General features: G+C 38.4%; 1 protein-coding gene across 1 annotated transcript in view; it reads left to right on the top strand.

Annotated features, from left to right (window-relative positions):
- The window catches only part of Svep1 (sushi, von Willebrand factor type A, EGF and pentraxin domain containing 1), a 148,364-nt gene that overhangs the window by 34,715 nt on the left and 86,925 nt on the right, over window positions 1-26,724 (top strand). Inside the window, exons 4-7 of the mRNA XM_048338880.1 lie at window positions 12,602-12,760; window positions 14,623-14,802; window positions 24,075-24,254; window positions 24,983-25,177. Coding sequence (XP_048194837.1) covers window positions 12,602-12,760; window positions 14,623-14,802; window positions 24,075-24,254; window positions 24,983-25,177 — 714 coding nt within the window. The remainder of the gene's footprint in view (window positions 1-12,601; window positions 12,761-14,622; window positions 14,803-24,074; window positions 24,255-24,982; window positions 25,178-26,724) is intronic.

Here is a 26,724-nt window from a genome sequence, read left to right as displayed (position 1 = left end):
ATGCTAGGCAAGCACTCTACCACTAAGCCATGTTCCTAGCCCTTATTTAGAATTTTTTTAATGAGACATATGCATATATCCATGTATTTGTTATTATTATTCATTGTTGGATAAGGATTAAGAAAAACATGGTATCAATTTCATTTCTCTTTGATTTGTATAGACCTCTGTACTGGAAACCTTCTTCACAAAAACATATAAATGGGACTTGTAAAAGTTAAGTTGATGACACCCAATTCTTGGAGTGTCTCTGGATTTACATGCCAAAAATAACATCAGTTTTCTGTCTTCCAAAAAGTATGTTAATGTTTTGTTAGTTGACAAAATTATGTCCCTTTTCAATTTTACTAAAATTGAAGCACTGGAAAACTTGCAAGAGTACTTGTTACCCAATCAATTTCACTATTTACTTTCTAGATTTTTAGGAATCTCTTCCCACCTCCTACCCCCAAAATCTTACTGAAATTGTTAATTTCAGTTATATGAGGTAAGCCGAGGTAAGCTATAGAGACCTAATGTACATCACAGTTCCTCTAGTTAAGAAAAGCTACCTTAGACTTAGAAAGGTATTTGCACATGTTAAGCTTTTGAATGGTGCTGTAGGCTTCTTGCTTTGGAGCAATGCACAAAGGGATGGGGGGTACACATTTCTCGTGAAAAATGAAAGGCAGACACTTGCAAAAAGACACTATGAGATATTTTATCAAGCACAGCAGTTTAAGTACTTGCAAATGTTGAGGTACTGGAAATTGACTCTTGAAATGATCCATACCACTTGCAGAGTCTTTACCTGTTTACAGCCCTCATTTGCAAAGGACGAACACTCTTTTAAAGAACTCAAGACAGTTTCCTAATGTCATTCAACTAGAAAGAGGCAGAGTCTATATGACGCAACTCCGGGCCATTATTTGTAATCCATCCATAGGTCTCATTGCCCAGCCATTATCCATCGAAGAAATGACCCTGAAATATTTTGCTGCTCTTTTCTAAATGACACTCAAAATAAAGGATGCTTCCAAGTAGTTGTTTAGATTCTCACTGTTTAGCTCCAAAACATCTACATGTGGTTCATCCTCACTACATGTTAGATGACTAATCTAGTTTGGCTGATTGCCCCGTTAGCAATTTGAAAATGATAACTCAGGCTAGAGGGAATCCGGCTATGGTTGTTCAAATTCTTCTTCATTCCAAATTCAGTGAAATTGCGAGGTGTCCTGTAGCGTACTAAGTGCTTGTGGTTTTGAAATATATATGACTCAGGCTTTATGCAACCATGCTTTATAAGCAGTGATGGTTAGCAATGAGTAGCATGTGAATTCTGGCCCTGTAATTTATTCATTGTATTGTCCCCCTGGGAAATTTTTTAAAATTCTATAGACCTTAGTTTTCAAATCTATAAAATGGGATCAATAATATTGTGCTATTAAAATGGAATGAGATATTTGTCACAGCTACTGGTGGTGGTTCTAAACACACAGTCATTTTGTCCCCTATCCCAGGGAATATTAAACAATATGGAGAGACCACTGCTGATAGAAGCTAGGTATATGTAAGTCTAGGACAGATGCTCTAACACATCCCCCAAATCACCGTAACCTTAAGTTCTAAAGACCAGTTGTACTAAGGTTGAAAACTAATATTCTATACTGACAGATAAAATCAATAAACTAAAATGATACTTTAAAAAGCAGTACCATTATTTCTTTTAAAAGAGTTCGAAAGTAATATAGTCATAACATTCAATGTACATATGTAAAAATGAAACTAGGTAAATTGAGGGGATGGGTGGGGCTGGGAAAGATGGGGGGAATGATGAAAGGGGTAACACTGATCAAGATGCGTTCTACTCCCACCTCACATGCTGAATTGAAACCCCTGTACAACTACTTAAAGATAATAAACACAGGGGGGAAATGTAAAAAATCGGGGGGGGGGCATAAGAAAAAGTAACAGAGGAGTGAATCTGATTAAGTGTATATTATACATATATAGAAATAGGGCTAAGAAATCCGTCTGTACAACTGATTTACTTTAATAATGTACATATACGTATTGTTACTTTCACCACCCCACAAATTATTACTATCAGTACAAAATAAAATTTAAAAAATAAATAGTTTTAGAAGGAATATCAAAGTCATGTGACGTAGCTACACAGGATGCTGAGATCTGAGGATTGTGGTTCAAAGCCAGCTTGGACAAAAAAGTCTGAGAGACTCTTATATCCAGTTACCTACCAGACAACCAGAAGTGGCTTCATGGTTCAACATGGTCAGAGTGCTAGCCTTGAGTGGAAAACCTCAGGGATAGGGCCCAGGCCCTGAGTTCAAACCTCACAATCAACAAAATAATGTCATGTGACAATAGTGTTAAACTTCTGCTTAGATCTGACACCCCCCAAGTCTCTCCATGCCTTCTCATGGCTCTATGCTTGGGCCTTTCTCTCCCTCTGCCTAGTCTCCCCCATGATTTGTCTGTTTGCCCAGTTCTTCTTTCATTCCTTCCTACACAGACTCAATACCCTGATAGATGTAGATCTTCTGGTTCTCATAAATATCATCTCTTTGTTTGTATTCACTATATAGTATTATTATTGTTATTTTGGTAGATTTTTCTTCTTTGATAGTCTATGAATTCCTTCATTACAGGTTATACTTCTTTTTTTAAAAAAAATTTAGTTGCTTCTATGTAATACATAGCAAATATTAATGAGTTTTTGGTGAATGAATGAAGAAGTGAATCAGGAGAGTTATATGTTTAAGTACTACAACACAGCATATGGAAACCCTGCTTGGTTCTCAGCTTCCTGGGAATTTTCCATTCCTTTTATGGAGAATCAAAGGTGAACAAGTCTACTGACCCTGAGAACTCTGGCTTTGGATCAAAGTGAGCCATCTGGAAAGCCAAGTTCAACAATAGGAAGTTACTAATAACACATTTATCTCTTTCATGTTATCTAAATACTAAGATTCATCCCAAATTTGTGTATGTGCGTGCATGCGTGTATGTGTGGTAGTTGCATGTACTGATGGTTTGAGGTAGTGTTTTTAATTTATATGACACTAGAAGACATAACCTTTCAGGGTATTGTGAGGGTTACAAATACATAAAGTAGACCATTGTTACTATATGTAGCATATTGTTAATATTTGGAAACTTTCCTTTAAAATTTAAGAATTTGATATTGTCAAAATATGGAAGCCGTTATAAGAAAATAACTTACGAGCTATAGAAGAAATTATGAGGAAAAATATGCCTCATATATGAGCTACTTAAGGCAAAATTATAAAATTTAAGAAAGCAAGATATTCTATCTCATCATTTAAGGTTTAACATAAAATAGAGAATTGTCTTATTATTTGTATAGAATATTATTATTCCCCTGAGGGGGAAAAATCTGAAAGAATGAACTGAAAACTACTAACATGAGTAGAATAAATGTATAAGGTGTCAAGATAAATACTTTTAGGTTAATAAAATTTTCTATAAAGAAACATGGAGTTTAAAATCTGATACAAAAAATTCCACTAAAGCTGGATACTGGCAGTTCAAACCTGTAATCCTAGCTACTCTAGAAGCTGAGATCAAGATGTAAAGCCAGCCCACGCAAGAAAGTCTATGAGACTCTTATCTCCAATTAATTACCAGAAAGTCTGAAGGGGAGCAGTGTCTCAAGTGGTACAGTGTTAGCCTTGAGCAGGGAGACAGTATCCAGGCACCCTGACTTCAAACTCCAGTTCCAACAAACACACAAAAATATCCCACTAGTACTAATAAGAATATATATGCTTATGCATTGTATACATAGTGGATGCACATATTACATATATAATAGATAGATAGATAGACAGATAGATAGAAAGATAGATAGATAGATAGATGAATACAAATATGCTCCTTTCAGTAATGCCTTTTCCAGTCAGAATGCTCATGTGCATTTTTCAGCATGATTTTTTTCCACATATCAAAGTGTTTTGTGTTTAGCAAAGCTCTATAGTGGCCAGGATCCACTCGTCTTCCAACTGTTGTTTCTCTACTTTCAGTACTTCTGGAGGCAACTTGACAGTTTGCTTCTGTCTCCTGCTATTTAGAAACAAATTCATTGTACATTTTCTTTTGAGACACTTATAGATTCGTGTGACTTTTAAAAGGGAATGTAGAGAAATCCCCTTTATCCTTCTCCCAGTTTCCCCCAAAGGTAGCATCTTGCAAGCCTATGTGATACTAATAAATACACCAACATAGTGTCTGTTCCTATTAAGCAAAGATCACACCAATCTGGATTGTACTTGAGTATTATCCCTGATGTGGACAATCTCCCAAAAGATTCATAAATTCTTGAAGCAAACAGGCTTCTGTTTGGCCAGTATGTAAATCCCACGGATAATCGGATCCTAGATTCACACTGAAACCCTATTGTGCCGAAATCCACAGGACTTCCCATTTAAATAATGATTAATTGATCATTAAAAAAAACCTGTTACTAGCCAATGGTTAAAAAGAATACAGTCAGTTGTGCAATTTTAGTCCTGATAATGGGAATATAAAGTATAATAGTCTGAATATATAATAGTTTGAATATATAATAAAATATACAATAGTCTCATTAGTTTGGGAAGTTAGTCTTTTGTCTAAGGGGGGAAAACATTAGTGAATCAAAGACATGAGAGGCTAGCATGGTGGTTCACATCTGTAATCCCAGCTATTTGAGAGATATAGGTAGGAAAAGCATGGTGCAAGACTCATCAGGGCAAAAATGTATGAGATCCTACCTGAAAAATAACTAGACTAAAACAGGGTGGCACAAATAGCAGATTGCTTGTTTAGCAAGTGTGAAACTCTGAATTCAAATCCCATTATCACGAAAAACAAAATGCTTTTATAAAGGTTGTTTAAAATTGCAAATATCGGGGCTGGGAATATGGCCTAGTGGCAAGAGTGCTTGCCTTGTATACATGAAGCCCTGGGTTCGATTCCCCAGCACCACATATGTAGAAAATGGCCAGAAGTGGCGCTGTGGCTCAAGTGGCAGTGCTAGCCTTGAGCAAAAGGAAGCCAGGGACAGTGCTCAGGTCCTGAGTCCAAGGCCCAGGACTGGCAATAAATAAATAAATAAATAAATTAATTAATTAATTAAAATAAAATTGCCAATATCAACGTCCAACATCAAAGGAAGAGTTGAAACAAAAGTCTTTTAACTTTTAGTAAACTTTATACTGTTTTATATAATCCTGAATTATTGGCTATTTTTAAATATCTATAAGTAGTTTACAAAAGAGTTGCCGTTCAACAAAGCAACTTAGAATACAATGCATCTTGATCAATGTCACCCCTTTTAGCATTTTCACTCATCCCTCTCAACCTACCCCTTCTCTCGTTTTTCTTAATGTTGTAGGATATGCATCGAGGGCTTTTTTTTTTTTTTTACTGTATTTTAAAAAAGAAAAGTAAGGTCAAAAATCATCAGAGGATCTTGCCTAAAACTGTATGCCCACAAAGTTTTTTTTTTTACAAAACTCAGGATGACTGTACATTTTTCAGTCAGTCAGTTAATATTTCAAGATAGTTAAGGATACAGTTTGCAATAAAAGACTTACTCTAAATGCTTTGTACTCAGCCAGGTTTATTTACAAATGAATCTACTTGTGTATATGTATGTCTGATTTTGGGGGTGGGGCAAGGAGGGTTGATCTGAAGTTTCAACTTGGGACCTTCACTCACTTAGCTTGCTTTTGAGTGCCTCTACCACCAGAGCCCTACTCTAGCCCTGTTTGTTTGCTGGTTATTTTGGAAACAGAGTCTCCCAGGCTTTTCTGCCCAGGCTGGCTCTGAACCTTTAGCCTCCCGAGTAGCTAGGATTAGAGGCATGAACCACCATTTCCAAGCCTTATACTAGTTCTTAACATGGGAAGCTTTATTTGTGATGCATTTTCATTTGTACAGTCTTTTGAGGATGTGGGGTTTTGTGTTTATTTTGGATAGACTGGTGATCCATCACCACCCTGGCAAGTTGGAGAAGGTGCTGGCATTTGCAACATGGCATCCTGTGGTTAGGTTGCCATGTGCTGTTATGGAACCACACAGGGTTCAGATTTTCAATTCTGTCCAAATAATCTGCACTCTAGCCAAATGAGCTGAGCAATCACAGGCAAAGTGGCAGGGCGCCAGTGCATTCCACACATGCTCTGATGCGATGACTTCAGGGTGATTGAAAGTATCATCAAATTCCCCATAGAAAATAGAATATTATGGATTGAAGTTGCCTAATGAAAAGATCCCTGTGGACATACTAGAGTTCTTGCCTTGACTCATTATGGGGAAATCTCGTCCCCTCTAGGGCAGTGGATCCCCAAACTCATAATCATCCCATCACAACAATCGCAGTGACAGATGCCTTACTCAGATCAAATATATAGTGTTGAAAAGAAGCATGGTGTTGTAATGATAAAGAGCCTTTCCCTGGGGGCTTGTATATTAGATGCAGCAGAAATGAAGGCTTTGGAATTGCACAACTATATGAGCTGCCATGATAGTCTACCTAATTGGACTCCACTGGAATTATTTAGTATATGGCCAAATGCAGCTCCTTTATTGGTCTGACTCTGTGTGTGTGTGTGTGTGTGTGTGTGTGTGTGTGTGTATGTGCATGCTGTGTGTTGATACATACATGCACATATATATATGGTTGGTACTGGCATTCTAACTCAGGATTGTCTGCTTGTTATGTGTATACTCTACCACTTGAGCCATACCTTAATTCTGTATGGCTTTAATTATTTTTTTTTTGGACATGCCACTACCTACATAACCAGGATTACAGGCATGAAACTATGCCAGGCTGAACTATAAATGTTTAATTATTCATTAACCTTTAATAATGAATTGTACCAAAAAAGCCTTTTATCTTTCCCTTGGTTTTCTTAAGTTAATCTTAGATTATGTATAAGGAAGAATTTTTCAAAATGTGAAGTCACTGGGTATGTTATGTACATGTATGAATATGTTAAAGAAGTTGATATTTAATGAAGAGATAGATTGGAGAGATGGAGACTCCCTTGTCTGTTCCAAATTCAAATCTGGTTTGTTTGTGGTGTCCTAATTGACTTCAGTCAAAGCATTGCGTGTCAGCTGGAGAAAAAAAAATCTAATGATAGGACACCATGATAACTTCCAGAGTCATACTTCTAGTGATAGTTACTGTTTCTGAAAAGAGAAAGTGCTTATTTTAACAACAACATGGGCAGTTAAGAAATCATATTTGGTATGCTCCCAGGAAGGAAATGTCTCATTTAAACCATTTTTTTGAACTCCCATAAACCTTTATCAAGACTTGTGAAACTTGTTCAGGCCACAGAATTATCTCATCTTTTCAACTTTTGCTTGATTTTCTACAAGAGATCGTCCACTTGGGAATCAAGGAGGCTGATTCCACCTCTCCCTCTAAAATTGTGCAATGCTTTTAATAGTTCTCCTAAGGTCTGTTTTCCATTATGGGTATGAATTTCACAATGTATTTCCAAATGTACTTTTGGATATTTTTATCCCAAACACTATTCTCTACTTCGTGTTGTAAACCCTTGATTATTAAAAAGATTTTGGAAAAATATTTTTAATATTTAAAAATGTATAAAATCAGTAGCTAGAATCTGGCCCCTTGCATGGAAATTTCTCTAGGTTACTTTGTAGTACTATGCTATTTACAGAATCATCACTTCTTAGTTTTGGAATGATCACAGACATGGTTAGTTGTAATTTCTATATACTGCAGGAAAAGGAAACAAATTGATTTGCCAGTAACCCCATAACTTGTTAACGTCGAGGCTAATGGAATACAAGACAGAAAAATTTAATTCTTGGGCTGGGGATATGGCCTAGTGGCAAGAGTGCCTGCTTCATATACATGAGGCCCTGGGTTCGATTCCCCAGCACCACATATATGGAAAACGGCCAGAAGTGGCGCTGTGGCTCAAGTGGCAGAGTGCTAGCCTTGAGCTGGAAGAAGCCAGGGACAGTGCTCAGGCCCTGAGTCCAAGGCCCAGGACTGGCCAAAAAAAAAAAAAGAAAAAAAAAGAAAAAAAAATTTAATTCTTGACATGGTAAGTCATTTTGTAATTTGTCTCAAAAAAAAAAAAGCACATTTTCAGCCAGGTAATGGTAGCTCATGACTATAATCCTACCTACTTGGGAAGCAGAAATTGGAAGAATCACAGGCCAAGGCCAGCCTAGGGGAAAAAAACACTTCATGAGATACTATCTCAACTAATTGCTGGCACACCCTTTCACCTCATTTCATTGTTACTCTTCTTGGTCTTGGTACTGTCCTTACCCAGACTCCCCTTCTACACAATAGCAGAGCTTATTGTTTGTTTGTTTGCCTTCCTTTTATGGATTGCCTGCCAGCCCAGGCAATGGGATGAATAATGGCAGAGTCAAATAATTGACTCTTGGAACTTACAGGAGCAAGTAGCACACCCAGAGAAGGAGACAAGTCCACTGTACATACAAGTACATAGGCACCAGATGAGAGGCCAGGTGATGTGCTTGCTCTGAGTGCCCAGAAGAGAAGGCAGTCCCATCTGTCTGAAGAAGCTGGAGAAGCTGTGAGGAACAGGAGTCTGGAAGAAGGGTGGAGGTTCACTCTGAGGCAGGAAAACTCACCAACACTCAAGCACTAAATGGAGGCTAGGAAAGGAAGTGGAGCATGGGGGATTGGGGGGTGATATTTACTAAAATTGTTCAGGCTCCCAAGTTTAATCAAATGAGACATGGCAGGGGACAGGGGTGGTACAATACTAGGTGCTAGCTGACTGTGAAGCAGCTCTGAGTAGAACATAGAATTCACTGGCTGATTATAGGTGACGGGAGGTGGGAAAGTTACAAACATCCACAGATTCACCCTTCTCCTGATGACCACATGGAGATAGTGTGTACGTAGAAAGGGATTTGACTGAAGGGCAGAGATGAAGGCAGAATGCAGGAGTTTGCAAACCTGGAAAAGGTGAGATGATCTCAGCTGACACAAGAGTCGTGTCCATGCAGGAGGAGGAAGAATTACAGGAGACTGGGCAGTTAGAATCAAACACCATGGTTTTCCTTTGACTGTTGAAGGAAAGACATACAGGAAAAAGGACACATCCAAAGTGCTCTCCAAGGTCTGAGAACCAACTCTGAAATGAAACAGAGGATTTGAGATGTGTCTGTTTTCTTAACTAGGATGTACAATTAGGTTCATTTTGGTTTTACTCAAGGAATACCTATTCATTATAATAGATACAGAAATGGTAGACCAACAAAAAGAGCCCCCAAATCCTGAGAATTGAACCAGAGATAAATATGTATAAATATGTATATATATATACATATACACACATACATATATATGTGTATATATATCCTTAAGGATCAATTCCTTCATTCTCAAGTATGTTTGTATGTCAAATAGGATCATCCAATTCATATGAGTTCAGGAAATATGCTTGATTTCTCTTTGGCAGTACTGGCTCTAACTCTTGAATCATTTTTCTAGCATTTATGCTGAGTTAGGGTGTCACATTTTTCCTAGAGCTGACTTGAATATTGATCCTCCAGTTTGTACTTTCCACTGTATCTGAGATGACAGATGCAAGCTACCAGGGCTTGCTTTTTCTGTTGCTATGGAGTCTGGAAATTTTTCCCCTGCACTTTCCTGGAGCCATGTTCCTCTCAAGCTCAGCTTCTTGTGCCAGCAATTGGTTGAGGTAGTATCTCATGAAGTGTTTTTTTTTTTTCTCCAGGCTGGCCTTGAACTGTGATTCTTCCAATCTCTGCTTCCCAAGTAGGTAGGATTACAGTCATGAGCTACCATTACCCAGATGAAAATGTGCTTTTTTTTTTTTTTGAGACAAATTACAAAATGACTTACCACATGAAGAATTAAATTTTTTCTGGCTTGTATTCCGTTGGATGGATATGTAGTAGGAATTTAACAAATCTTCTCTCTGTGAACAATTTCTGTTATCTTCATTGTCGAACAATTAAAAAAATAACATTTCTGAAGGAGAAAGCTCCAGAAGGCCTTTTGTGCCTTTCCTCTGATTAACCTACAGAAACTTCCCAGGCTTCCCAACAGAGCAGGACAGAGAGTGTTTTCCTGCATCCTTGCTGGTACTGGGTATTAACATCTTTTTAAAAATGTAAAATTGGCTGTTCCCTGAGATCCCCACCTTGGGTGTGGTCCTGACAGGGCCTGACACACCAGTGCCTTCTTGCTCGATAAAAATCTTTTTTTTTTTTAATTAAAAAATGTAAAATTAGGGGCTGGGGATATGGCCTAGTGGCAAGAGTGCTTGCCTCATATACGTGAGGCCCTGGGTTCAATTCCCCAGCACCACATATACAGAAAATGGCCAGAAGTGGCTCTGTGGCTCAAGTGGCAGAGTGCTAGCCTTGAGCAAAAAGAAGCCAGGGACAGTGCTCAAGCCCTGAGTTCAAGCCCCAGGACTGGCCAAAAACGAAAACAAAAACAAAAAACAAAAAAATGTAAAATTAAAAAGAAGCCATTATCTTTTTTTTACATCATTAATAAGTTAACAAATTTGATTTTTTTGCATTTCTTCTTTTGGAAATTTCTAACTTATTCTCGGCCAACTTTCATATTGTAATATGGCTATCTTTCTCATATCTTCCAAAAAGTCCTTGGTATATTTTCTGTTTGTCCTTAAAGAAAATTATATATATATATATATGATGTGAATATGGAATCTTTCTAAATATAACCAGGAGTCTTACAAGTGTGGTTATTGTCCTAATTAATACATCATATTGAGAATCCTATTTCTTAATGTGATTTCTTCTATAGTTATAGTATATTATAATGGCTTAGTTTTAGCTTTAACATTCAAGACCTGTATTTAGTAAGCAGCATATATGTAGTGCACATGGTCTGGATCCCAGCTGCCTGGGTTCAAATCCCCACACAGATGCTAATGTGTTGTGCAGTGTTTTTGTGCAGTGCAAGGTTTTTCAGCCTCTTAAGGACTTAGTCTTTTCATTTTGAAATGACATTATTAGGTTAGTTACTTCATAGATTTTAAAGGTGATTAAAATGAGATTTATAAGTATATAAAAGAATCCCTGGGACATGGTGGATGCTATTTAAACCTATAGCTCTGTTTAAAAAGTCAGCCAAGGGCTGGGGATATGGCCTAGTGGCAAGAGTGCTTGCCTCGTATACATGAGGCCCTGGGTTCGATTCCTCAGCACCACATATACAGAAAATGGCCAGAAGTGGCGCTGTGGCTCAAGTGGCAGAGTGCTAGCCTTGACAAAAAGAAGCCAGGGACAGTGCTCAGGCCCTGAGTTCACGGCCTAGGACTGGCCAAAAAACAAAACAAAACAAAAGTCAGCCAAATGGAGTCATATTCAAAGTACATATGTGAAAACATAACTGGTAAGATTGAGTAAATGGGTAAGATTGGAGAGACTGGGGGAAGGAGGGGGGACTATAAAAGGACTGTCATTAATCGAGCTTCATTGTACTCAGATACTGACATGTTGAGTTGAAATCCCCTTTGTACAACTAAAGATAATTTTTAAACATTCTACCTGTCATCCACTGAAACAGCTTTAGTCAGCAAGTCCCTCTTAGCTTCATTTTCTCATCTTTACAATGGATATGATGATACTAATAATATTAATTCATATACAAATATTAATAACTTTGGATGTTACTTATTAACACACGAGGAAGTAATGAGTTACTATAAAACATCAACCATATATTCCCATTCTTCGATTTCTACTCCGTTTTAATAATCAAATGCATCTTATTACTCTGCTGCATTTAATTGGCTTCACTGAGCATGGCAAGTCCCTTTAGCTCCTTTATTCATTATTAAATCTCTTAATTTTGAGTTATTTTACAGATGTGTTATTCCCAAAGGATGAAGTTACAAATTCAAAGCCACACTGTCAGTACAGAGGAAAGATTTGAAGCGAGGTCAATTAGATTCTGCTTTTAATCTTTTTTTTTTTCTCCTGTGAGCCTGGGAAAAGCAAAATCTTAAAAAAAAATTTTTTTTTCTTCAAAGGGTCTATTTTCCAAGAGTTGGATTATTTCCCTCAAGCCCTTCCACTTCTCCTCATTCTTTGTCAAGGACTTTGAATGAGAACAATGGGCTAAGAGTCTTTTGCATATCTAACACAGTTCTCTACTGCATGCAGTAGGGTCTCAGGGTGGAGATGAAACTACACAGGACAGGGAGGGGCAGATGAAATATCGATAGTATCGTAGTATCTGTTGAGAATCAGTGATTTCTCCAGTCCCTTAATGTCTCTTGCTCTTTTGAATTTTTTCCCACAAGTCAGTGGACAGGTCTACTGTACTGCGCAACAGAAGCTGAGAACCTATATAACCTGCCTATAACAAACAATGTCACTCTTTAAAGGTAAAAAAAAAAAAAGTTGGCTTCTCTCCTTGCTTGAATTATATTGCTGTTGCTACACAAAAGCTATTGTTTGGCTACTTTCCTCCCTACATGGTTTCAAGCCTTTCAGTGACTTGCTGGATATATCACATGCATTGAAGTGTGTGTGTCTGAAGGCTGTGTGTGTCTGCCCTCAGCTTGCCCGCCAGGAACCTACAAGCCTGAAGCTTTGCCAGGAGGAATCAGCACATGTATTTCATGTCCTGATGAAAATCACACCTCTCCACCTGGAAGCACAGCCCCTGAAGACTGTGTGTGTAAGGAAGGATATCGGGCAACGGGCCAGACCTGCCAAGGTAAGTCTCCTGCCACTGGCAGACAGGAAATAAAAATGCTACTTTATAGGACAGAAATAGCGGGTATGGGGCTGGGAATGTGGCCTAGTGGTAGAGTGCTTGCCTCGCATTCAGGGAGCCCTGGCTTCAATTCCTCAGCACCACACAAACAGAAAAGACTGGAAGTGGCACTGTGACTCAAGTGGTAGAAGCCAGGGACGGTGCTCAGGCCCTGAGTTCAAGCCCCAGGACTGGCAAAAAAGAAATAATGGGTTTTCATCCAATTCATTTGAAATGCTCTTTATGGTCCCTTTCTCTTGTCACTAAGAGTAGGTTGCTTTTATAATATAGCTGCTTTTTCCCACCAAACAGTATCTTGTTCCAAGACACCGAGTAACATAGCCATGAAAACATAAAGAACTAGTACTCTTAAAAAAAAAAAAAACCCTCAAATGAACACAAAAGACAAATGCTACTACTTTAACAACCAATTTGATTAACAAATGAGCTCCTCTTAGCTCTGGTGGTAGTCAAATTCACAGGAAGTTATTTTCAAGCCAGGTGCCAATGGCTCATACCTGCAATCCTAGCTTTCTTAAGAGAGAGCTATATCAGGAAGATCACAGCTCAAAACCAGCCCTTCCAGAAAAGCCTGAGACACTTCATCTCCAATTAGTTGGCAAAAAGGCAAGCTAGAGTCATGGTTCAAGTGGTAGAGAAGCAGCTGAGAAAGCATAAGGCCCTGAATCCAAACCCTGGTACTTTCACAAAACAAAGAAACAAAAAAAATATATTTGCATAAGTGTCTCATTATTGTGTCAAAATGAAAAAAAAGTCTAAGTAATATGTGCCATGTATAAGAGGGTTTATAGCAAATATATTTTTCTAGACTTATTTGTCCATTATTCCATGCTACCATAATTAAGGAGAAAAATGTCTAATGGCATATGAAAAACCAAATACTAAGGGCTGACATAGAGAAGAATGAAATTACGTCGCTTGCAGGAAAAAAGTGAATGGATCTGGAAACCATCAAAGTGAAGTAATCCAGGTACAGAAGGTCAAAGGTCACATGTTTTCTCTCATATGTAGAGGCTGACCTAAAGGATTTACATAATGTATAAGCACATATAGTAGCATATATACACACACATACAATCAATCTGATTACAGCATAGTATGTGCAAGTGTGAGATACATACTGAAGCCCCTTTGAACAATTCATATGTGCTTTAAAATTGTATATTAGGAATATGAAACATATCCTGGCTGGGATGTGGGCATGAGTGGGAGGGCAAAAGAGAGAGTGAAGAAGGGTTAATATGGCCAAAATACTTTATGCTGTCAAAGGAGCTATGGAGACTGGTTTGGGGAGGGGGAGGAGGAGAGGGAGCATGATGGAGGTGGAGACTCTGATCAAGGGACACTGCATCCATAAATGAACATGTCAAAATGGAGCCACCTCGTACAACTAATTGATAATAATAATAATTATCATCACAGTCATAAAAGAGGAGTGGGGTATAGTTTAGTTGTAGAATGTGTGTTTAGCATTTATAAGACCCTCGGCTTCATCTGCAGATGCATCAAACAAGGAGATGAAACCCTAGAACATAGTGCATTTGTCCATGTAGGTATTAATACAAGTAAGCTTTTTTAAGTTTAAAAATTATATTTGCCTGTATTTAAATTTAGTCTGAAGTCAGTACAAATAGGACTGGGGTATAGTGTTCTTTTTCCAAATATTCACTTAGAAATCCAAATGTAGTCGTTAGGAAAGCTGTGGAGAACTGAGATGTGTGTACTGACTGTCCTAGTAAACAAACTGAAAAGGATGTTGGTCCATAGACAAAGGCTGACTTTGCTTCTGGATTTTATGTTAGTTGTCCACTGCCCTGCCCTGAAGCCTCCTGAAAATGGCTACTTTATCCAAAACACTTGCAAGAACCACTTCAATGCAGCCTGTGGGGTCCGGTGTCGCCCTGGATTTGACCTCGTGGGAAGCAGCATCCTTTTGTGTCTACCCAATGGTTTGTGGTCTGGGTCAGAGAGCTTCTGCAGAGGTATGCAAGCTGCCAGTTCCATTGTGTATTGATCGCCTTGCTTGATTTTCTTGATTTAAAGTCTAATGGGCCAGTCAGTTCTTTGCTTCTTTTATTTCATACACTGGACCACAGAAAGGAAAAAACAATCCACAAGTTTGAATTTAGAACTGCTCAATTCAGTGGACTGCATCATTATAACCTATACCCTTCATATTCCTTTGATGAACAAGTGAAGGGAAAGCCTGCCTGGGGAATAAATAGCTAGGTTCTGCAAATCTCAAATGTCCAAGGATACCAAGATAAAGGGCCGAATTGTGGAATTGTTGGAGTGGAGGGGGGGGACTAGATGCCAATGGTGAGCGCAGGGCGTGGAGAAGCCACTTCAGCATCCTGCAACAGGGACAGTCAATCACGCTGCATTTCTTGGGCTGTCTCCTGGGGTGGACGATGTATTACAGAAAGCATCGCCTCTGCTGGAATGAGACCTCAAGGCACCCAGCCAGACCAGTGGGAAAGGGGTCAGTACTAGGGATGGGATATGAGGCTTCCACATCAAACACAGAGAAACAGAGCAGTGCCTCCGTTCATCTCCCTTATTACCCCCAGTATCTATGTTCCTATCCACAGCCATCACACAACCCCAACTTCTATAGCTTTAGGACCAGAAGGAAAGGCTCCCTAAGGAAAGGTCAGAGGGGAACAGGCCAATGAGTTGAGGCTTTCCATCAGGACCCCTGCCTATGCAGCTTCTCAGTACAATGTAAGACTTGAGACTGGATTATATGAGGAAAACATTGCTTTTTTTTTTAAGTTCAAATTTAGCTGGGTATCTTGGTTGCTTTGTTTATCACTACACTCTCATCACCACAAACCACGGGCAATACTTTTTGATTGAGGATTTGGTTCCTCTAGAACTCCACAAGTCACCCAGCTCACTGGATATAAAATTCTACCTTCTGCTCTTTTCTTGGCTTCATACCCACAAGGAAAACTCAGCTACTAACCACCCCAATTGGAAAGCACATAAGTGTTTATCAGCTGTCAGTACAAAACCCACTGAGAAACAAACAATTGTCTAAGTCAGGTCCCAATCTAAACTTTCATTTATGCCTACAAAAAGAAGAAGAAACTAGAGAATTAACACATTGAACAAAGAGGATTGGTTGGACAAGACGGGTAGAAAATGGAATCATAGTGATACAGGGACCATTTCAGGGCTAAGAGAACACACAAGTTTCTTAGAGATGAGAGATGAGGACCACTAACAATAAATGAAAAAAGATTTAAACAAACAGCTCTAGAAATTCATTTGAAAATAAAGCAAAAACTCAGAGGTAACTGAATGCCTAAAGAATAAAGTAACATAAGAATAATCACAGGAAATACTTTTCTCATATATGGAGAATAGAATGCAGGGGAAGCAGTAAGGACATCAAAGAATACATCCGCAAGCTGAAATCTGGAAAAGAAGTATGTGCAACCAAAATCTTCCATATTCCATTTAAAATCACTTAGTGAGTGCCAAAAAAATTATTAAAAACAGATCCATGTCTGGAAATAATCTTAGTGAAATTTTTGAATGCCCTGGAAAAATAGAAAAATTATGTCTGTCTCATAAATAACATTACCTACAAAGGGAAGAGAATCTGACTAACCTTTAGGGCACTGATGAATCATTTTGCACATTAGAAGATAAGGGTATTTATTTCTAGGGTATCTGAGAGGGAAAAAAATTACATCCTAGATTTCCAGTCTCAGATAAACTACTATTTATATTCACAAGCAAAGGTGTTTTCAGTGCTACAGTCTCATGGATGATAATTGGGGCTAGGGGTATAGCTCAGTGGTATACGCTTGCCTAGTGTGCAGTAGAACCTAGTTCCCAAACTGGGGACAAAAAATGTCAAGTGGTAAAAGCCACATTGCATTTCTGAGAAAATTAAAGCTTCTAAAATAAATCTCTAGCTGGGCACTGGTAGCTCACACCTGTAATCCTAACTGCTCAGAAGGTTGAGATCTGAAGATGGTAGTTCAAAGCCAGCCCAAGCAGGAAAGACTATGAGACTCTTATAAGTCTCCAATTAACTACCAGAAAACCAGAAGTGGTACTGTGGCTCCAAGTGGAAGAGCACTAGCCTTGAGCAGAAAAAGCTCAGGGATAGTGCCCAGGCCCTGAGCCCAAGACCCACATTGAACAAATATATATTCCTAGGAAGGCAACAGTTACCAGTTCAGTGTAAAACTTACACATTTTCTTTCAAATACCACCTGGTGGGGAGGGAAGCGCATTACATTTCAACATCCCACTAATTCTTTGCCATAAAAAAAGTGACGTGCTGCATAGACTGACCATCTCCCTGGCCCCTCCCTCTATGCCCCCTGCAGTTCAACCCCAAAGATTGTATCCTAAGGCCATAAAAGTGTAAGGCTTTAGCCTTACACTAAAGCCATAAAAATGCCTGTGCCTCTCAGGAAGCCAGCCATTTGCCAGCTTGGCCCCATTGCCCTGCCTTTGATCTTGGACCTCATAAAACCTCCACTGTTGCCAACCTCCCCAGCCTGAGGGCATGGCCTCTGTGCATGTATGGCAGGCAGGCTTATCCTCTCTCATGCCAGCAGCCACACTGCTTACACCAGTCTAAGTCAGGAAGCACAGCTGCCAGGGATGTTGTAGAAGAGATTTGTTTGGGGAATCTGACCTTACATAGCTTTGGAAGAAGCTTGGAGACAAGGTCCAAACTAGATGTTGGAAAGGCCAAGGAATTACTGACAACCCACTTTCAGATCCTACACCTACTCAACTGTAGAATCTTGAAAGAGAGACTCAGGTGACATAAGATCCTTAACCTCCCCACAGACCCCAGTGGCATTGCAGCCTGGAATAAACATGGCTGTTGCTGGTCAGTGGGATTGATCACCATTAGAAATAGGGCACGAAGGCAGGCAGGGACAAAGTGGAAGGCGCTGACCTGCAAGAACCACTGGCTTTATTTCTGCCTTCTGAAATCAAGGGCAGGTCCCTCTTTTGACTAGCCCTTACCTGGGACCACAAGAAGGGGATTCTGAAAAACAAATTTCTCATCTTAACCAGCTTGTCACAAACCATCATACCTGGCCAGCCATGGTGGTGCATGCCTGTGATTGTAGCACTTAGACGGCACAGGCAAGAGGATCATGAGCTCAAGATCAGACTGGTCTACACAGGGAGTTACAGGCTAGACTTGGCTACAAAGGCTTGTCTAGGTTACATAGTGAGACCATGTCTTGAAAAACCAAAGAGGGGAAAAACTCACAAACCAATCATTCACTTCTATTGTTACTGAGCTTGTCACTTCAGCTAGACTATGAGTGCACAGTGTATGTTTTCCTCTCAATCCTTTAAATCTGGTGAATGAAGGAAATACTAAATTAATTTAATGAAGACATATATTGATATAAATATATGCATATTTATATATATATATATCAATATATGGATGTCCTGCTCTTGTGTCATCTCATTAAAAAGCATGCTTATTCTCATGTATGTAATTTGGGTTGCTATTGCGACACACAGAAAATAATTTTAATCATAGTAGGAAGGAGGCTATGTGGGCCTAGGGCATCAGTAGAGTTGTCCCAAATGCAGATACTCAGACCCTTCCCTTGCTCTATCATTAGTGGTTATAGATTTAATTCCTTGAGATGCTATTCTGTGAAGCATAAACCATTTTTCACCAAATCTAAAACATTTTTCTTTACATAAGAGCATCTCAAAAATTGGAATGCCTCTTAAAAACCAAGGACGATTGTATTATCACTACAATTAGTATTATCATTGTCTTAGTAGAGACCCATAAAATTGGTATGTCTTACAACTGGGTGTCTGGGGTTCTATAAAATATAGCCATTGGGCAAGATTCACTTGTCTTTCTGAGAGAGTAGTTTGGAGAAAGTTTTTGTGTTTTTTTTTGCCAGTCCTGGGCCTTGGACTCAGGGCCTGAGCACTGTCCCTGGCTTCTTCCCGCTCAAGGCTAGCACTCTGCCACCTGAGCCACAGCGCCCCTTTTGGCCGTTTTCCGTATATGTGGTGCTGGGGAATCGAACCAAGAGCTTCATGTGTAGAAGGCAAGTACTCTTGCCACTAGGCCATATTCCCAGCCCGAGAAAGTTGTATTTTAAAGGTCTTATTTCATTATAAAATCAGAATAATTTTAATCACATCATTATATTTGGCAAGAATTTTTGTAAGACTGAATTAAGAAGGGAAGAGCAGGAGAAATGCAAAGCATTTTGAAAACTTTATGTTACATGGTTGATTTTTTTTGTCATGTTGAGTAGTAACTGGTAGACTTGATTCTTATTTCCCTAGGCATTCTCCACAAAGTACTTCAGTCATTTTCAATTTTATTTGATTTATGCATTCTTTCTAAGCCACTAAGGATTCTTTTATGGTTTCTGAATGATAACTACCTAATGCAACAACATCATAGTAAATTAAATTTTATGATATTATCTTTTTCCTGAGAAACAAGGCTCAGCAAGAGAAAGTCTGCATTGATTTTCAGCATTGGTTGCTATCACAATTTGGAGATTAATAGGAAACAAAACAAGGAAAAAACTCTCGTCTTTAAGTTGGGAGCCACAATTGCTTTCTTTGTGTACTATATACTATACTTTGTGTACTATAATAGGTTGCTCTCTTCACAGACCAATTTTTCGTGCTTTCTTAAAATAAAATTTTAGCTATTAGTTTTCTAAAATGTAAATTGACATAATGAAACAATAACCGTACATATTATATGTCATGTACACCATGTGTAATAACCAGATCAGGATAAGTTGCTCTTTTTTAAAATGACTAAATAAATACTTATGAAATGTTTAAAATGAATGTAAGCTGGATTTTTGGCTTATTAATGTTTTAAAAAATTAAATTGAATATAAGAAATAAATGGGTTCTTATTAAAAAATGGTAAATGGTCCTTCTTGGATTAAAAAATGCATGATGTTTAAGAAATAATTAGGAATGATTACACATGCTTTGTTTTCCCTAAAGAGCAATGAAAGTTTATTAAAACCAGCATTTGAGAAGCAATATAATTTGCATCTGTCAGAGGTGCCAGCTCTAATTTATTATCAGTACTCCTGAGAGATGCAAATGCAAATTGAAAATTCAATTTGCTTTGGGTTTGGCAAGCACAGTGACTTTTCAAATTTTCATTGAAGCCAAAAGCAATTGTTTCTCAAGTTTATACATGCAAATAATAAAACTTTCATTTTATTCCCTTCTGGAGCTAACTTAGCTTGTGACATTGCCTATGTAGGATGCACACCTTCCATGAAAGTCAAAATGTAAAAGACAAAGAAGTTTGATTTATTTTTTATTAGTGGTTGATGTCATCCCAGGAATAGAAGAAGCTAGAGTTTATCATTTTTATCATGTCATTTCTAATAAGATTCTTTAATTTTCTTAAGAAATCAATTTTCTCAGAGTAATTAATCCTAAGCTTGTTTTTAATTCACTCAATGTTTATGCTGTGCCAAGGTACATAATTTGAATGAATCCCTGTAGAATAAAGTCTAGCTTGAGTGTGTATATATGTATATGTGTGTATCTATATGTATATGTATAGAACATTCAGCAATCTGTAACAAGATGTAAGCAATCTGAACAAGATGTTTAGAATTTAAGAATATGTCTGGGGGGCTGGGGATATAGCCTAGTGGCAAGAGTGCCTGCCTCGGATACACGAGGCCCTAGGTTCGATTCCCCAGCACCACATATACAGAAAACGGCCAGAAGCGGCGCTGTGGCTCAAGTGGCAGAGTGCTAGCCTTGAGCGGGAAGAAGCCAGGGACGGTGCTCGGGCCCTGAGTCCAAGGCCCAGGACTGGCCAAAAATAAAAAAAAAAAAAGAATATGTCTGGGATTTGAGATGAGAAATACAATTCTTTCCTCTTTTGTGTGTTTGTAAATTGTTATAATAGAAATAGATAAATAGATTGATTCAAGTACACAGCAAACTTAAGCCACTAGTAGACTTTGTTCCACAAGGTTCTATTCAAGTTCTATAACTTGGTACAGTGTAAACATTGAGTGTTGAGAGTAAACTGAATTGTTTCTTTGGTCGGGATTTTTGTTATTGTTTGTACAATGTTTGATGCTTGTGCACTAGAAGATATCAAAATCTGGTGTAGTGTCACACACCAGGATCCCAATACTCAGGAGGTTAATACAGAGGAATTGAAATTAACCTCTGTGCCACCTGTTAGCATATGTTAGGATATGTTCCTGGTAGCAATGTACATGCCTATCTGATAGAAAGGATGCATTTTCCATAGTCTAGACAGTATCTCCTTCTCTTTGTTCCTCCCTCTCTTCTTCCTTGCCCCTTCTCTCTGTCAAAAGACAAAATTACCTCCAATTTAATTTGACATCCAATTGGCTTTTATTTGCAGTTTATTTTTCAGGGAAGTCCCCATTCTGCAGAGTAAAATTTGAGCTCCCTCTAGGCAATTTAGGAAACCATCAGTACAATTGGGTTTATACGGTGAAGACAGGAAAACAGAACGAGAGGGAGAAAACATCTGCTTGTTTGGCATCCTTTTTTTCAGGATACTTTTACTTTTTTTGGTTAGGGTTTAAAGCATACATGAATTTCTTATTAACTGATTCAGTTAGACTAGAATCTCCTGTTTCCAGGAAAAAAAGATCTTCTGGAGGAATCTATTATTTTCTTCTTTAAAATGTGTTTGATTAAGTGGTATTTAAGTGGTTTTTTGCTTGTTTTGCTTTGGTCTGTTGGGGTCTAGTAGAGAACCTCAGTCCAAAACAATGACCATCATAGCTTGGTTTAACATTTGTAACTATTGACATCTCCTAATCTCCCAGTACTGTGCTGTACTATCTCCTCTCCTCTTTCTCTCTCCTACCTACCCCTTCTCTTCTCTTTCTTCTACCCTTCCCATTGTCCTCTTTTCTTTCTCCCTTGTTCTCCTTCCCCTTTTCTCTAATTGAAAACTCTGGTTGGAGTAGAAGTAGAGGAGGGAAGTATAGAGAATATTTAAACACTTTGAGATGATTTTCTACAGAGACAAGCACACAATAGATAAGAATATCAAAGCATAGATATTCAGATGTAATGATCATTTATATGTATAAGGAAATCACAAAGGGGTATGTGTGTTATACCAGAAAGAGAGAGGAAGAGAGAATAATGAATACATAATATGATTGAATATACAGTATGATACTTTAAGGAAGCTAGAGGTCTTCAAGAAGCAGAAAAGGAGAGGTCATGATCTTGAAATGCAATAAGGAACAATGAAGATGCCTCTGACCTCTATGCCCTTATATGGTCTATAGTGGACAATTTGATTAGGTTGTAAAAGTGGAAGATAATTTCAAAATGATATTTGCTGAACATTGAACCATTTTTCAGGAGCAAATAAAAGAGATGGTGGATTTAGATTAGGGGCATAACTGTGTAGAATAACTCTGGTACGTAAGAGATGATCTTTGAGGTTTGGGCAACCCAACAAGATTTTCATGAGAAGGAGCTTAGGACTTGAGAGAATTCACTGAACTGGCCCTGAAGACATGATGTGGGTTTGGGAGGGCTGGTAGTAGTGGGGAAATCTTGATAGGAGAATCCGGAGCCACAATATCATCGGTAAACATGCACTGGAAGGAACAGTCATTTCTCTTAGCCTCTTGTCACCTCTCTGATGTAGCGTTGAGGATAAAGGATCAGAAGTGTGAAAACTGGGAAAATTCTGGTATCCAGACACTGCATGGAACTACTCCATTTGGTAGTATTGAGGCTAGATGGGGAATGGGAGCATTTCCAGTATTTGGGGCTTAGTGAAGACCCTTCTGACTGCTTTCTCATGGCATATTCAAAGAAGGTCAAGTAAAGGAATGTATCACCAGTTTTATCTGTTTGCTTCTCAGACCAAGGAATATGATCCCAGGTCATATGTTCTGCCCTTGATCAATGTTGGAAACATACAAATTCTATAAGCTGAAAGCATAGAAAGATTTTTTTATTAGAAAATCAACAGAGGAAAACTGAATGGATACTGGGTGGAGAGAATTAGGATTTGTGACTATATTCATATCAAAGACTTGAATAGCAATGTCTTGAGCCACCTAATGGTTTTTTGCTCATCTAAAGGGACAAAGTGAAAACTAGCATAATAGTTCCATTATCATCAAAGACCAAGGTGTCTTTTTTTTAAATTCTACCATATTAGTGCATGATACATTTTCTATAGGATTATATAAATACAAAACAGCATGCATAGGGCTGGGAATGTGACTTAGTGATAGAGTGCTCGCCTAACATGCATAAAGCCCTGGGTTTGATTCCTCAGCACTACATATACAGAAAACGGCCAGAAGTGGCGCTGTGGCTCAAGTGGTAGAGTGCTAGCCTTGAGCAAAAAGAAGCCAGGGACAGTGCTCAGTCCCAGAGTTCAAGCCCTGGGACTGGCAAAAAAAAAAACACCCAAACCAAACCAAACCAAAAAACAGCATGCTTAGAAACTATCCTTCAAGTGTGTATATTGAGATAAAGAAAGAGGGAAGGGTAAAAGTAAAGAAGCCTTCTATCCATTGAGACAGGCTCCTCCCTTGAAAAGTATTCCCAGAAGTCCTACATAATTTCCATCGTATCTTATTGGCTCTCATTAATTTCAATGGAGGCAAGAAGTTATAAATCTCAGTACGTCCAGGCTGAATAAAACTGGCATAAATAGGTATTGGTTGGATACTTCACAGTCTGCCACCATAGGGAAATACAAACTGATATTAAGGTGAGATACCATAATAAACTAAGATTTGCAATAGGAGTGGGGGAGCTGGAAGGACCAAGGTTTAAGTCAGTGGAATACTGGAATCTTACTTTGGATATTGGCCAACTTTGCACAGCCTGGATATGGCCTAAGGTGTAAGATCTGAGCTGATCATGAACTGTCCCAGAAGCATCTACCCTGGAAAGGCCTCTTGCCCTTTGCTAGAACACAGCCTAGAGAATCATAGCAACTGTGGGCTACAGTTACCTCCCTTTTTTTCAACTACCCATAATATATAGCCATCATTGTCTAGTTAGGGCCAGATCCCTTACATGATTTAAGTTTCCCTCTTACAGGGAGAGAGATAACCACGGTGACACTGTTTGGGCACTGCATTTAATAAAACATAGATTTTTAATTACCTCATAATAGCCAAGGAATGATGATGTATTATTGATTGCTTACCACTTTATTTAGCAAATTATGTTCTAATTGTTTTGCATTTTATAATAGTGAGAACATGCCCCCGTCTCCACCAGCCCAAACACGGCCGAATCAGCTGCTCTTCTGGAGAAATGACCTACAACACCACATGCTTGATTGCCTGCGATGAAGGATACAGGCTGGAGGGAAGCGCTAAGCTTACCTGTCAAGGAAATGCCCAGTGGGATGGCACTGAACCCCGGTGTGTGGGTGAGTTCCCAGAAGGGATGGAGCCTTGGGTGACTCACGACTCCTTCTCTGATTTCTCCAAGATTCCCTAAAGGTGGTAACTAAAGCCTGGTTCAACACATGATATTATAAATACTTAGACAAATGCATTGTTTTAGTCCTCTCTTCTGGTAAAAGTACTTCCACACTGAACTCAGTTGTCCAACTCACTGAAGTCTAGAGCTTCAAATGGCAATTCTTTTAAACTAAAATTAACCTGGGTAGATTTTTTTTAAGCAAATGCTGGTCAGGCATGCAGGCACTAACCCAGTAGCTGCCATAATCCTAGCTACTCTGGAATCAGAGACAGAGAGCTGATGTTTGAGGCCATTCTCAGCAAAAGTTAGTGAGACTCTATTTTATAAACTGGCTAGGTCAATAGAACATGCCAATAATTACAACTACTTGGGAGGGAGAGATGGAAAGAACCCTGGCTCCAGGCTAGCCCTGTAGTTAATGTGACAAACTAAAAGTGAAAGGCTTATGGGGAAATTGCTCAAATGAGAGTATTTTCCTAACAAGTAGAGATAATTTAAATGATGTAATTCAACATGGTACCCAATACACCACACATGCACTGCCATACGTGATTATTTAGTGGTTTATGTCCATCTGTGTCAGTGCAATTTTATATTTCTTGGGGAGGGGAAAGCTGTAGCATTTCTAGTTTGGGGGAATTCCAACCACCTTCTCTCATTCTCCTCTACCAGAACGCCATTGTCCCACCTTTCAGAAGCCTAAGGGTGTCATCTTAAACCCCCTCAATTGTGGCAAGCAGCCAGCCAAACCTGGGATGCAATGTCATGTCATGTGTCGCCCAGGATTCGTTTTATCAGGAGTCAGGGAAGTGAGATGTACCCTTTCTGGAAAATGGAGTGCGAAACTACACAGTACTGCGTGTAAAGGTGGGTCTCTATAACACTAGGTGCGAAAACCGAATTCTTAAGCAATGCCACAGGAGTATGGCATAGAACTGATCCTCTTTGCAAATTTTGCTGCAATTTTGGGATAAAATGGCAGGTGTTTTCCTAATATACATAAGGATTTCTGGTTCAATTGGTGTGCTTAAAACGCTTAAAAAATCTAATAAAATGGCAGGTAATGAAGTAACAGTAGAAAAATAAGGATAAAATTAGTGCTGGAAATCAGGTTTTTCATTAGGAGATAAAAATCTTTGGACAGTTTTAAGTCCATCTAAAGTAAGCAACACTGAATTTTCTTTTAAATAATAGCTAGTGCCAAGTGCTGATACCTCATGCCTGTATTCCCAGATCTCCAGAGGCTGAGATCTTAGCTATAGTAAGACTTAAGCCCTTAGCCCAAAGATAGTTGTTGAGTATTAGGTGAGCACATTTTCATTACTCCTATAAAAATTTCTAGGTACAATATTAATGCAAAAATGTTAAGTAGATTTCCAGAGAGGAAGATAAATTATACCCCAAAACACAAGTATCAGATTCATATTATACATATTTACAATTCTAAATACCAGCAGGAAATGCAGCTATGTCTACAGCTGTATTTGGAGAGAAAATAAATATAAACTTAAAATTCCAAATTCAGCCAACTGTCACAAAATATGATTGAAAAGTTACATACTTTATCAGAGTGTCAGAATGGATATGCCACTATGCATCTTTGGAGAGGGAAATTGCCCAGAATTAAGTGTTGCAAGAAAATATAAATAGCCTAAAACTTTAAAGAAACAAGAAGGTAAGAAACACAAATCAATTCAGATATGTCCACTTGCAAACTAATGTAACATAGCCTAAAATATAGGATGCATTTGGTCATATAGTAATAGCTTGTGACTCTGTTGAGATCTTTAATTCAGTATTTGTAGTGTGAAATTTCACACTACAAAAAGTATCATTGGCTTTAATTTGTTGTTTATTTTGACAATGTGTTCTAAGACTGTTAATTAGCTTTATTTTTGAGTATAATTTCTCTTTACCACAGCATTCATTCATTTCCTTACTGTGTATTTCTTTGTTTCATTCAAAAACATTTAATAAGCTCCTATTGTATGTTATGCACTATATAAAACTATGGATAAGATATACCTCAACCTTCAGAGATCTTAAATTGTATTGGAGTATGAGGGACAAGGTAACAAACAGTACAAGAAATGTATCCAACGCCTAACGTATGAAACTGTAACCTCTCTGTACATCAGTTTGATAATAAAAATTTGGGGAAAAAAAACCTAACACAAAAAAAAGAAAATTAAATTTTAAAATGATGTATTGAATTATGACATAGAAAGCTGTGGGAATTTGGGAGATGAGTACTTCAAATGATTGGGTAGAATCAGAAAAGGTTTCCTCAGCTGCACAGTTAGAGGGGAAAAAGTAGATATCATGTTATAGGAGGATAAAATATTAATTCAGGCAAATAAAAATGTGGAGAAAGGCTCAGGAAAGATAAGGACATGGAATCTTTCACAAACTTT

Source organism: Perognathus longimembris, chromosome 1 (genome assembly GCF_023159225.1).
Source record: "Perognathus longimembris pacificus isolate PPM17 chromosome 1, ASM2315922v1, whole genome shotgun sequence".
Classification (NCBI taxonomy): domain Eukaryota; kingdom Metazoa; phylum Chordata; class Mammalia; order Rodentia; family Heteromyidae; genus Perognathus; species Perognathus longimembris.
This window is presented reverse-complemented; position numbering and strand designations above follow the sequence as displayed.